General features: G+C 35.5%; 1 protein-coding gene across 3 annotated transcripts in view; it reads right to left on the reverse strand.

Moving 5' to 3' along the window:
- The window catches only part of MYT1L (myelin transcription factor 1 like), a gene marked incomplete at both ends in the record, with an annotated part of 132,311 nt that overhangs the window by 19,818 nt on the left and 97,753 nt on the right, over positions 1-14,740 (reverse strand). For all 3 annotated transcript variants that reach the window (XM_084283981.1, XM_084283980.1, XM_084283982.1), the window contains 3 exons: positions 5,061-5,282; positions 6,746-6,829; positions 11,686-11,748. In XM_084283981.1, the coding sequence (XP_084140107.1) occupies positions 5,061-5,282; positions 6,746-6,829; positions 11,686-11,748 (369 nt within the window). The remainder of the gene's footprint in view (positions 1-5,060; positions 5,283-6,745; positions 6,830-11,685; positions 11,749-14,740) is intronic.

Below are 14,740 nucleotides of genomic sequence, written 5' to 3' on the forward strand. Positions count from 1 at the left end.
CAATCGCTGATATATTGTAGCTCTACCAGAATATGTTTTCCATGGTAAAGGAAATTTGAAAGCTACATTACCAAGTTTGAAATCGGTGAATACTGATTAAAATAAAAACAGGCACAGGGACAAGAACGTTGTCCTAGGCATTTGTGACTGTAATTTCCACTGAAGTCAACCCAAGCCCTTCAGTGCTAAGAAGCAGGACTGCTATATCCAAACATACTCTGAAAATGTCCCAAATAATTGTAGTATTAGAAACGATTCAGTCCAGAAAAATCTTAAATAAGATGATGCAAAGGCCTGTTCAAGAACCAATGTGGAAAGCTGCAGTATAATAAGCAAGTTACATTTCATTATAATATATTTCATTTACCTATTTACTGACTCCATGATTATATATATGCCTTTATATATATATGCCATATATATATATATATATTTATATATATATTTATATATATGCCATATATATATATATGCCTTTCAATTACTTTTCATATCGTTAATAGGTCACCTTATTTCACAGTGGCCTTTGCTGCTGGCACTGGCTCCTTTGTGAAGCACAGTGCTCCATGTGATAAATTAGTAGGGGTTTGTTCATTGTCCTTGAGAATTTAAAGAATCTACTGAGGAGATAAGGTTTCACAACTCACGGCATTGTAACAAGGGGACAAAGCAAGACATCCTGTTTTGCCCCCACCTGAACACAAGCACAACGCATGATCACTGGGGGAAGAATAACGACCCCCAGCAACAGACTGCGCAGTCTCAGGACAGGTCTCGACAAGTCGACAAGTGGACAGGTCTCGACAGGTCTCGACAAGTCTCGACAAGCCGGAACTTCAATGCTATAAAACAGCAACACTGGAAAGGGGAAGTTGCGTGCTGTTGCGGAGCGGAGACTCCCCAGCCGCCCAGCGCTGTTTTGCTTGTGTCTGCTTACTTGATTAATAAAATAATTTCAATAGACCAGTAAATTGTGTGGTCTAATTTATAACACTCCAGATCCTGTACTTCAAATCCCTCCTGATAACCCTCATTCTTTCCTATGCAAAACTCCTTGATGAAACAAAACTATTCATAGGAATTTCTGAGAACAGGAATGGCAAACATTAAATAAACAGAAACCTCTGTTAGTGCCTTTGTTCATAGGGTAGGAGTGTAAGTTTACTGAAGCTTGTGACTTTTTCTATTGACTACTTATTTCTTCTTCAGAAGCATGTATGCATATATTTAAATTCCAGACAACATGATACCAGATGGAGAACAGATTTGCCTGGTCTTGTGGATCATCTCAAGTCCATTGTTATCAGTGGAATTACACCTTGTGTACAAGATGTAACAGCAGCTCTAAGAAATCTTTGCCTCAAAAACTTCTCTCTCTTTATATATACATATATTAATTGATTCAATGGTTGTCAAAATTTTCACAAGTTAGTTTGCTGTTCCAGTTTCCAGATAACAACACTAACATCTTGGATAACTGCTTGGACAACAGCACATTAACATCTGTTTACAAGTGGAGGATTATAAAATCTCAACACATTAAGGACACTATCGCATATAACTAACGTCTACTTGGAGAACTGTGCTCATAGAGAAGTATTTGTACTGGGAAAAAAAAAATCCTATCAGGAATCCTATCTCCCAATCAGGAGAGAAGTGAGCTGTACTTGCAAAAATGAAAACTTAACTACTAATTTACTGGAGGTTTTAGCAACTTGCTTAAAGCCCATAGCTCTGCTTTCTCCCAATGCATGATAAACACAGCCATACCTGCAAAAGATTGTATCACAAACTTAGTCTGAGTATGTAACTGTCACAACATAGTTTTTCTTTAGAAGGCAGCATTTGAGATTTACAGACATACAGCTGTATAGCAAAATGTTGTTAGTTGCAGAGGATGAGACTATAGCCTGTTAAAAGGATTGCACTAAAAATAGAGGATATTCCATCCTTAGATAGGAAATGCATAGTCTGCAACTTATGTGGGACTAAGCTTCAGATTGAGAAACATCCCATGGAGCTCTGGAATGCTGGGGCACATTCATTTAACACATTGAGCAGCTTTCCAGTTATCCTGCATAGCATGTTTAGTTCTCAGATGTCATAACTAAAGAATAGGATTATCTCACAGGTCTTCTGTCATTTTTGCCAGTCCATTAGGGCCATCTTGCATGCCCCAATGAACACTTCAGGCAAAAAGTACCTATCTGTAGGTAGGGGAATCCCACTCTGTTGGTGCACGCAGTGACATTTGGTGTACAGCTCTGGTCAATGGAAGATGTCTACTTCACAAGGTGAAGTGAACAATTCTCAAGATTCATTGACAACACTCACTGGAAAAAGATCAAAACCACCTTGTTCACAAAAAGTAGATGCTTAAAGTAGGTGGGTTGTTCTGAAAATCAATTTTACATGCAGAGATCGATGCACACACAGGCATGAAATACCATTTGAAATACCCTAGAGCAATGCAGACATATCTCTAATGCTAGTAAACATAAACTGGACCTATTACAAATCTCTGCCTTTCTGAGCAACTGCCAAGTAAACTATCCTAAGGCATCCAAAATAGCTCCAGGCATGATTTGTATCCTGGACTGCATAAAAAAGAACTGTGGCCAGCAGGTCAAAGGACGTGATTCTCCCTTCTGACCTGCTATCCGGCTCTGGGGTCCCCAGAACAAGAAAGACTTGGACCTGTAATAATGAGTCCAGAGGAGGGTCATGAAAATGATCAGAGGGCTGGAGGACCTCTCCTGTGAAGACAGGCTGATGGAATTAGGGTTGTTTATCCCACAGCAGAAGAGAAGGCTTCAGGAAGCTTTAGAAAAAAAAAAAAAAAAGAAAAAAAAAAAAGGCCCTGAATGACAGGACAAGGGGTAATGGCTTTAAACTGAAAGAGGGTAGATTTAATTGTATATAAGGAGGACTTTTTTCATCATTTAGGTGGTGAGACACTGGAACAGATTGCCCAGAGAAGCTGTGGATACCTCATCTTTGATGACGTTGAAAGTCAGGATGGGGCTTTGAGCAACCTAATCAGTGAAAAATGTCAGGGGTTTGTCCACGTCCATGCCATGTCCATGGTAGTGGGTTTTGAACTAGATAATCTTCAAAGGTCCTTACCAACTCAAAATATTCTATGCTTTTATGATACTTTGTATGAGCAAATAAACTAAGCCCTTTTAACAACATCTTAAATTCTACAAGAATTAATCATCTTTTAAAAATATGACTTGTTATTAATATTGCCTTAGTTTACAGAAGCTTCAAGAAATATAATAATTTGTTCACAACAACTTAGAATGTTGACTCTTTGTTAAGTCAAGACAGTTAAGTAAGATTAGTCTAATTCAGTGTATCTTTTTAAACAACCTTTCATTTTCAGATGCTCTCCTCTAATAAAGGACCACGTGGCCCAGCACCTAGTCTTACAAGGTATGATGTTTACGTCTCAGTTTCTGTTTAAGATAACAGAGAAAGCACATGGCTACTACATGTCTAAATGTCATATTTAGGTTTTTCCACTGACTTAAAAAAAAAATCTATTTTTTTTTTCTTTAAAACATTCCTATTTAAAAAAAGTTTAGAAACCATTTGCCCCATATTCTCAAGGAACAGTTAGATTTAGTATCAGTAGATTCCTTTTAGAAGTTAGGATTAGTTGTTGAAACAATTTTTTCTACATAAAAACTCCTTGAAAGCTACATTATTATAGTTACAATTATATTGTACCTTCAATAAAAGATAAAATCACTTCAAAACTTTAATGACAGATATCTGTAAGCCAAATAAATGTTACATCATTACGAAGTAAGCTAAAGTGAAATATGAACATTAAAACTGAAATTTTACTGAAAGTCAGAAATTTAAATCCACATGTGTACATCTGCAGAAATGGCCAGGGCTTCTGTATCTGTCACTCCCTAAGACCTGTGTGAGCTGCAGGCTATTTAATGTTTGACCATCTGAGAAGCGCCTCAGGTCATGGACCAAAATCCCTTCACTGCAGGTACTATATGAATACCAAGTAGAAAAACAGCTCTGAACATAAAAAATACAAACTATGTGCACATAGTTTAGATATGTTGCATTAAGGGTAGGTAGTTTAGATATGTTGCATTAAGGGTAGGGCTTTTGAGTTAAGCTGTAAAGGAAAAGAATCAAAGGCATTATAGGCATGTGAAGTAATAAGTAATATTTTCACCTCTATAGTTAGAACTGAGTACAAAACAAGAACAGTTTGGTTTAGTTAAAGTACAGAAGTACAGAAGTTCAACTAAGGTTTGCAAGGGTAACAAATTAGGCACATTGACTTGACATATTTGAAGTAATACAGTTTTATATTAGTTACTATGGAATAAAAGAAGAGATTTACCTTGGCATTGCAATCATGCTCATGGTACAATTCCAATACAAAGACCCAAAAATATCCTTGCTTATTTGTGATCTAATATTTAAAAAGGGGACAAGATTTATCCCTAATAGACTAGCCACAAATGTCTTAAAAGCTATGAAAAATATCATCACTGAAATCTCTTCTTTTTGTTAAGTCTATGAAAAATTTGAGCTTGTGTTTCTTTTGTTAAATATTTGTATTCTGTTATTTTTAATTAATATGCTGTATTGTTTGGACTTTTATTCTGTACTTACTTTTTTTTTTTTTTTTTTTTTTTTTTGTACTTAATTACTGTTTTGAGTGAACATTTTCATTATTAAATGAGAAAATTACATTGTATTTATAGAACCGGTTCCTGAAAATTCTTTCATTCCATGCTTGTTTGGGAATCAACAGTGTGTTCAACATCTCTGAAAATTATGTGGATTCAGATGAGTGTTACAAAGTCTATTCTAAAGTAACTTGTCCAGAGTCACTCAATAAAGCAATATTTACAGTTATTGTCATGCACACTTATTTCTCTACAATCTTTTGAGTATTATAGATTCAGATTCAGGTCTCTACCTGCAAAGACTTGCATTTAAAAAATCACAAGTCTTGATTTTTAGTCACCCAAAACTTTTTTTTTTTTAAGTGAAAAATATAAGCTATAGCCACTCACCTACGATGAGTAAGAAAACTACCACTGACATGTCCTGAGCCATCACATCCTGGGGTTGGACATGACATTCCTTCCGTCTTCACTGACTTCCAGGAGAACTGTGAGCCATTTAGGTACCCATCCTTTTGCCTTTTGGCAGCTAGAGGACACCCTGATGCACTGCGATGTGATGCATATTTTCCAGTTATATGGCCCTGACCATCACAACCAGGAACTGGACATCTGGATAGCAGATAGATGAGATAAACTTTATTGTCTTGCCATCATATACCTGGTAGCCTCTACAACAAAGTCAAAATAAATCCGACATGAAATTAAAAGAAAAAGCCATGCACTGTGGTCTTAAAAATGCTCAAGATACCCTTTACTGAGTAAAATTACAAACAGAACTTTATTAAATAAATAAATAAATAAAATTGTTCTTTGATAAACAATAAGGAGGCTAGCCAGTAGATGAGGTCACAGATTTTGATATCATGCAATACCAACAAAAGGAGTGATATATATGTTTGAATTACCTGTGTTCATTACAGTAAATATCACACTGGAATTAAAATGGTGACTACTGAGCTTGACTCAGTAAGGAAATTGCCCATGAATAATCTCTAAGCACTTAGTATTATTCTTGTTATGTTTTAAGTATGTGTATGGAATCTCAAGAAGACTTGTCTGAAGTCATGAAAATGTTAGATATAAACAGAGTTAGGTATAAAGCGATACATTTCTGCACTGAAAGGATGTTGCCAGGTTAAAAAATCAGGAGTCAGATTATGAGAAATAATATGAAATCATAGTGCCTACTACATCAGAAATATGGAGTACCTTTAAACACTCTCTGAATTGGAAAGATCATAACAAATTATGTGCTACAGCCTAAAGAGATCAAAGAAGACAGTTCCATATTCATCTGTTATTTGGGAATCCCTCATTCATTTGCCTTGTATACTTCCAAAAAAACAAATAACTATGGTCAGAAGGAAGAAGTTAGAATCTTCAAAGTGAAATGAGTAAAGAAAATAATTCAGTAAGTATGCCACTGCATAGCACATGTCAAAACAAGGCTGGTGACTTCACTGTTTGTGCTGCACTACGATATTGCTGCAACTGTACATGGAGGATCCGGTCCTGAATGGTTCAGAGCAGTCAAGCTTCTGAGTGCTGCAGCCACCAGATTCCAGAGCACTTTTCAAGAAAACACAAAGGCCTGTATGTGAGCATTTGTTCCTCTTCTCGCTAATTGCATAAGCAGTCAGATTCTTAGTGGCAATTTCACATAAATATTCAATTTTCTATTCCTATTACTACTTTGTTTAGCATGTATGGTTTGTCTGTAGTATACAAACACTTTGCATTTTTTTTTTTTTTTTTTTTTTAGGAGATAAGGATTTAGCTTTTGAATTTCGTGTGAAAATTACACTTAAACTGTTTTTAAATAATGGAGTATCCTATCCTTGGCTAGCATAAATCAGCACAGATCCTGATTTGAAGTTCAGTCACTGAAGTCAATGGGGCCAATGCAGAATTCCTTAGGATTTAGAGTGCTATATATTTTTCTTAAGCAAAACTATTTCAAACCTAAACCATCTGCTCTTGGATAGCTATAAAACAATAGAGTTTATCTTAAAAGCTGTATATATGGCCTGTTATACAATGTATGAAGGTCCTTTGACAATATATGTTCTCACCTAATTGGTTCTTGGTCTTCTTTGTCTTCCTTGCTTTGTGCTATCCTGATTCCACTTTTCTTCGCTCGCGGACAGCCTGAAAGACTGATTGAAGGAAAATATTTTAAACAATTTCTCATTTTGGGGTACGATCTACAATGGATACACGTTCTATAATAAAAACTGGCAGAATGTGTAATCCTGTCCCATTTCCAAAATCAAAGCTCAGTAGTTTAAACAGGGAGAGTTGTAGTATACAGCCACGAGGGGGAATCCGAGTATCTCGGTTTGTGATGGCGGGAGAGGACTGCAAGCGCTGTGCAGGCCACACACAGGCAGTCCTTGAGAAGGCAGAGAATGCTGCTCTTAAACTCTCCGCCTAATAGTCCCTCCAGCTGACTCAGCAGCAGCAGTGGCAGCTTTGAAAGGAGTAGAAGGCCAGTGTTTAAGTGCTGAGAGTCATCACATATTCTGTATGTCTGATAGAGAAGGAAAAAGAGGCTCAAAAACCAGGTGTCTTTGTATCTCTTAGTAGGATGAAAGATTTCTCTAGAGGACACATTAGAAACACTATCAAACCTTCTAAAGCATCATGTAAGAATGCTATAGAAAGGTTGAATTAAAAATATGCCAGAGCTCAGAGTTGTATGGTGCCTTCCTGGGAAAGAGTTTAAGTGCTCAGAACACATCCAGACAAAAAGATTTAGTAGAGACAAAGTTATATGTTAGGCCAACCAATATTACTTTTAAGTAGACACTGAGAATGTCATTTTTACTACTAAAGATGGAAAAAGATCACCTATTCCAGGATCTCACAAGTTCAACTTTTTCACACTAAGCAGTTATAGAAACTGCTTAGTACACTTGACAGTGACTGTAGTAGATATTCAATGACATGAAGGGATTCTTTTAAGTAGCTGCTATCCCTACTGAGGACACAGAAATGTCTATCCAAAACCCATGACTTATGCTCTATTTAAATGTGACATATGAACAGATAAAAAGAAATCCATTGGTAAGAGCAACACATTCAAAATTACTGAGATGAAAGACAAAGTAGTGTTACAAAAATTTGCCTCAGAAAAAGAAACAAACTAAGTAAATTTTTTGTTTCCAACATGACAAAATGTATTTCAGTGTTGTATAGTAGGTCCTGTCTTCAGGAGGAAGAGACAGAAACAGTGGCAGCAAAAAAAAAAAATTGATTATTTTGTCTTAAAACTAGAGAGGATTATGTGGAACAAGTAGTGAAAAGGTGATGCAATCATGGATGAAAATCTGTGTTGGTAAATAAAAAATAAGCCATGGTCAAAAATGAGACTTTACATGCTGTAAAGTCATAAATACATTAATTAAATAAAAGGAGGAATGTTGTCACAAGATACTAGCACAGAGTATATTACCTGGCAACATTTAGTGAGATGGCATGGCTACATCTATAGTGGTAAACAGAAGGGGCCTAGACCTATTGTCTTGACCCAATACCAGCATGGTCACATCCACACAGCTAAGCTCTCTCTGTAAAACAGGACAGCCACACCCATACTGCTTTGATAGAATGAGCTGGATCCAACAGAGCTCCAAGTCATTCCTCAGAACTGCCTGTGAGATTTTCACTGTCCATACGTCAGTACCATGTCAGGAAATGCTCTAACAATTTAATAGTGTTGGCAACTCTGCTGCCTTTGTGTAGGACCAACAGAGTAACCTGTGCTCTTGCCCCATTTCATTTCCTATTACAAATGTAGCTGGTCATTTTCCTTTTAAAAGAAAGCTACTGTTACTCTGTGTACAAACTAAATCTCATAAATCCTGTGCCATTTAAAATAGTTTTACATGAAAATTATAGTGTCATAATCTGTAAAAGACCAAAGGCAAGAGGAAAAGTCTAATGGATTTAGAATAAGAGGAAGCAGGCTAAATTGGTTCATTGACCCACATATAACCCAGACTGCAGAAAGTGAAGGGGATAGGACGGGAGTTATGTATATCCTTAGATAATCTGCAAAACTAGTTTTACCCGCTGTGTGAGAATTAACAGGTTTTACATCAGAAAACTAAATAGTTAATAGAACTGCCTTAGAGAACAATACTTTTTTAGTAGATGTGCAGATGGGTATGCTTGCAGATTATGACATTTTCATAACAAAATCTGAATGAAGAATTTCTGCCTTGACTAATGGTTTAATGCTTTCCCATATTAAATCAATACAATTATCACCTATTGGTTGGTATTTTGATGCATCATCTTTTTGCAATAGATCTTTATATTCTGGCATTATGATTTATTAGAAAATTCTAAGACCTTTCAGATCTTTTAAACAGACATTTCCAACAGACAGCTTCTGAGGATATGATTAATTCATTTTCCTCTGACAGCAGATTCACCAAGAAAACATATGTCAAGGATGAGCCTTCACTTTAAATTTTTTATCCTGTGATAACCAAAAGCTATTACTTCATTTTTGTATTAGTTTAATTCCTTATCTATGAAGACAAAAATGAGAGAAATTCAGTGATAGTATATGCCAGTATAACATCTTGCATACATTGAATGTCTGTATGGAACTGCAGAAAGTTATGGCAGGGTTAAATCTGCCTTTATGTATGTTAGGCATTCAGCCATTTTAAATACAAGTGATACTTAGACATCATGACAGCCATTTAGGAGGAAAGTTTATCATTAATTTCCTTCTGAAACTGAGTGTTGTAAGTGTATCAAATACAAATAAAAATGTTAACTCAGATGCAAGAAGAGATAAGTGCTAATTTTCAGCATGGGAATTAGCTGTGGAAGTACTGTGGAGTCTTTCACACTCAACGATTCCAGATTTAGGCTACTGGTTTGCTGCCCTTTTAAAGACGGTGCCTTTTGCCAGCCTCACCAGTTTAAGAGAGTGACCTTGACAAACTTCATGAACTGAACAGTGTGGGGCTGCCTTGGTTTAAATGCAGCAGGTCTCCCAGGGCAACACCAGCAATTTTAAGCAAAAAAAGGTGTTACTCCTTCCCTAGTTCTGTGTCAGTGTTCCTGTGCCTGAAGGCAGTCAATGACCTGCTAGAGGCAATGGACTGCTAGAGGCATTTTGGAAGAGAAATCAAGGCCTACTCTGCTGACTTATGTGGCCAATACAGAAATGGAGGTGCTTCAAAAGGCTGAATGTACTGAATTCCAATGGACTGGACAAATTCCAGATCACTTTGTTCTGCAATATTACTTTTTATATCTTTATATGTACTGAGTATGATGCATATTCAGATGAAAACTTGATCCAGCACTCATCTACAATGAAAGAACATAGGAATGAAGAGATTAAACTAGGTAACACCATACAGTCCTAGAGTAGTCAATAGACAATGTCCAGAGAAAGAATTTTAAAAACAAGCAGGCATGCAATGATACTTCCCTGCTAATATTGCCAGCTTTTAGATTTTTTCTGTTTGTGACACTTTGGCTTCTCTGCTACATTGTACTGAATCTTCACTGTCCTGTCTGTTTCTGGTTAAACAGTTAACCAAACATTAAATAGTTAACCAAACACTAAACAGCTTCCTAAAATAGCAAAGTTCAGGCATATCTACACCAAACATAGCATTGATAGAGGTATGAGCTGATAAATCCATGCATAATTAAATGTAGCTATGAATTTGACCTTAAACTACTTTGAAAGTGTGATTTTATCTCCTACATTGCATAAGTGCTTTTAAAAATATTTACATCTTCTCCTTTACATATTTATTTGTACTCTGGATAGTTCTCTGTGTTTAACAGAAAATAGAGTTGATATTTTGATCAATCATTTTTACAGCATGTGAAGTTATGGCACATTTCTAATGTCTATGCTATTTATCTTTTGACTTTAAACTGTTGCTTATACTTGGAATACATTTAAACTGGAAGTATGTGCATTGACTTGTTATAGGCTATTGTAAACCTAGGGACTTGGTGAACCAAGCAAACATCCAGACTCAACAGCATTAATATGCATGGGAGAAAAGAGCCTTTACTAACAAAAGAGAGGTGGACTACACTATTATTCTTTGATTAAATAGTGGATAACTATTTTCAAAATATAGTGGAGCTCATCTCCATTGATTTATAGTTGTCAAATACCCACAAGGGCATTGCTAATTACACAGCATGTGGAACATTATCTCTACTGTGGTACCACAATAATTCATTTTGGGGTTACCAGCAATACCTTAATTAGTAAATGTGAATCTTTCTTTGGTCCTTGGTAAAGATCGCAGTTATAGTTTAGACAGTCGAGATAACAGCTTTTATCCATAATTTGCTCTTTCTATTCTTCTGACTTAACATAGTTATATACAACATATTGTGATTTAAAAGCAAGCCAAGTTATTTTGAAATATATTGACAAGACTATTGCATATTAGATGCAAGAGGTGTTTTTTTTTTTTTCACTCTGTTTAACACTGATAAAACTTCAGCTGGGAGAGGAGTAAAAAATGAGCTTCATTTCACATTTTAAGAAATAACGAGAGTCAGAAGGGATTGACAAGAACAATCAGGAAACAATTTGCAGGAAAAAAAATGCAGAAACAGAATTTAGTCCAGAAAAAGTAAGACTAAGGTGAATGGTTAAGTTATTCAGAATGTAAAAGAACATAAACTTATAAATTTTTAATTATTTCTCTGGGCTAACAGAGAAGGAAGAAAACAACAACAACAACATCAACAACAACAACAACAACAACCATTAATTTTCTACAAAGATTTTGCTAGATGCTAGAAAAAGTCTTCTTGTCTATTTGGGTAGTGAGCTATGCTAAAACTGAGGAATGTTATTCATTGTATGTAGAATGAGTTAGATCAATGTATGGCTACGTAGAGCACTCAATTCTAGTTCAGCGCTGAGAGAGAGAAGAGAGGCCTGTTGAAGTCCCTCCTAGCCCTGTGGTTGTTTGATTTCAAGAATAAAAACCATCTCTTTACATACCTTCGATGTGAAGCATAATTTCCAGTAATATGCCCAGAGCCATCACACCCAGGGGTGGGACACCTAGAATAAAAATGTAAAAGATATAGAGCAGTGTTACTGACAGGAAAGAAATAGCTGCCCATTTTATATAAAATATATATTTATATATATATTAATTGACTCGATAATTGTTTCCACAGGTGCCTGCCTTGGAGAACTCCAGCCATTGCTAAACCTGAGCTTAATTCCACACCAGGGACAAACATACTTTTCTCATTCATAAAATGTTTTTATTAACTACTCATCATCTGCCCACTCAAACACTTTCTGGATACCTCTTGTATCAGCAAACTACTGGAGATTTCCAGCAGCAGTGTGACACCCCCACACCACCAGAAATGAGTAGGGTTGACAGCAAAGATGTATTATTAAGTAATGGCTAACATTACAAGTAAGCCATTTTGTTTTCTGGTAAGGATCTTGCTCTAATCCCACCACAAAGTGTCATGAGACATTGGTGTACCTTTGTAGGCACCCTTCCACCTCTCCATGAGATGAAGAAAATGCCTAAAGAAAAGGAAATGTACAGACTGGGAGGTAAAGTAGTCTTCTTGCATAGAAATGGTAACCCACTTAGCATTCCCAGACATCAAGCAAACAGATACACTCATCAGTGGAATTTCTAATAGTTGAATGACAGTAGAGTCATCAAAGAAAATGCTTGTTTTTCTCTACATTGTGAAGATGATTGTGATCACTACAGAATAAGCTAAATTATAATGCTAAGTATAATCATTAGCTGGTATTTGAACTTCTACACTAAATCACAGAAAAGACAAAAAGAAGAATTATTTTACACTCATTTTAATGAACTGTCAAATGCTACATGAATTCCAAAACCTCATTTTTCCTGAGCCTCAGTTTTGATTTTTAGCCATGCAATAAACCTCATTTTGAAGAAAATATCCTAATTTAAAAAAGCAATCTCCAGATGCTGTATTCTGAAACAAGAGATTTCCGTAACATTGACTTCAGTGATTATTTGAATCCAAAAGTCATGCAGACGTTGTCTTTCACCCTTTAGTTACGTGTGAGCTTTCCTCAAAGTTGGTACATACTGGTAAAATGCTTTCATGGAGGTTTCTTCAAACACTTGGATGTTTCTTAAAATCAAGAATTCGAGTAACCTGGAATTCAGTGCAATGTTACTGTCATATTCTATTAGGCTGACCTTTTGCTCTTTAAATCTAATAAGCATTACCTACTTCTGAGGAGCTCAGCAGGGCCAAACCTCAAACACGATTAATGCAACCTTGAAAGAGATAAGCTAAACTGAAATTTGTTAGAGTTCTCACATGGTATTCCACTGGACCAGTTCAGTTACTCTATAGAAAACAAAAATGCTTTAATGCTTCTAGGGTGTAAGCTGGTAAAACCTCTAGGCTTCACTAGATCACTTCCTATAAGTTTCTGGAAGATTCTCTTCTATATAACAAAGATCCTGTGTGCTTTGGATAAGGAATCTAAACAGCATCCTTAAGGATAATTCTCCTTTTCTCTCGTGTTATGTGCTTACTTCACTTACATATTAAGCCTTTGCCATAATGGCACTTTATTACTACATCTTTGCACAGGACCAAGTATAATAAACCCATGATCTTGACTAGAAAGTATAAGTAATACTGTGAGTCTTTGTGCATCTTAATATGTAAAAACCAATAGACTTGCTGACATCACACATTAATCTTTCTGCTTGTAGAAAGATTAAAAAAAAAAAAAGAAAATTGCAGTTTCTTCTCACATAACTAGGTAAAAATATGGTGAACAAGTCATAGTTCTTACCTGTATAGCCCTTTCCGTTAATTCTTTGCTGTGGCTAGCCCAAATTTTGGAATATAGGCTGGCTAGTACTTTAAGTTAAAAAATAAATGGGGGGAGTCTTATGTTGAGATTTTAAATGTTACATATATATAGATATTTAGATGGTTTTCTTATGGCATTTTGTTAGACCTAATGAGAGAAGATCCACTGCTTCTTTTGTGTTTTTCTTTCTTTTTGTTTGTTTGTCTTGGTTTGTTTTTTAATTACAAGTATCTTCAGTGATCTACAAAACTTATTTCCTACTTCCATCAAGACCAGATATATCACTGAAGCCTGACTGAAGCCTCTAACGATGTTGTATCAAAAGATATGGGAATAAAAATTAATTAATGAATTGCCTAAACTTTGACTCTAAGTGTCCATTGCTTTTAAATGAATAATGGAGAGCAAGAAGCCATTAGACTATTCCTCTGCAGTTTCTCTGAGGTACTACAAGGATTCCTTTTTTATGAACACATAGTGTTTGAAGCCTCTATTTTTGTCCACATATTCTTCAAGCCTTTTGAGTATAAGTTATTATCAAAACAGTATAATGGTTTTCTCATATTTTACAAGACTTTTGCTACATGCAGGCATGATTAGTGTCTTAACAAAGAGGATTTGTAAGGTATACCAGTATAACTGATCAGTTGGTCTCAAGATTATACCATTACACCTCAACCATTTGGACACTTACACAATTTAAAAACTAGGCTATTTCTGCATCATTTGGAAAACAAACAAACAAACAAAAAAACAAAACAACAACAACAATAAAAAAAACAAGCCCACAACTAAAAAATGGAAGCAACTGATATAAAAGAAGAAATCATTTGCTGTAAATTTGAACTGAGAATCTTTAGAAATGGCTCTGTACAGTTCACACCAGTTTAAAATGATATTTTTGATTAAACTAGAACAGATTTTTTTATATAGGCAAGGATTTTAGAAAGACCTTTTCAGATTTTGGTTTTAGCATTATAATAATTGTTTTCTAGTCTCATAAGCTGATATTGACCTAAATGTACAATATGAAATGAGAGTTTAGTGCAGTTGATAAGAACATTTTAAAATCCTGGAACATTTCTATTTGTTCATGTTTCTATTCTATGGGAAGTGTTTATAACTACTGTGAAATATGAGATAGTGATATGAAACAGTTTGTTTCAACTACAAAGTTACTACAATATTTGCTATCCTAAATAGATTAGAT

The sequence above is a fragment of the Netta rufina genome, assembly GCF_964035555.1.
Source record: "Netta rufina genome assembly, chromosome: 3".
Classification (NCBI taxonomy): Eukaryota; Metazoa; Chordata; class Aves; order Anseriformes; family Anatidae; genus Netta; species Netta rufina.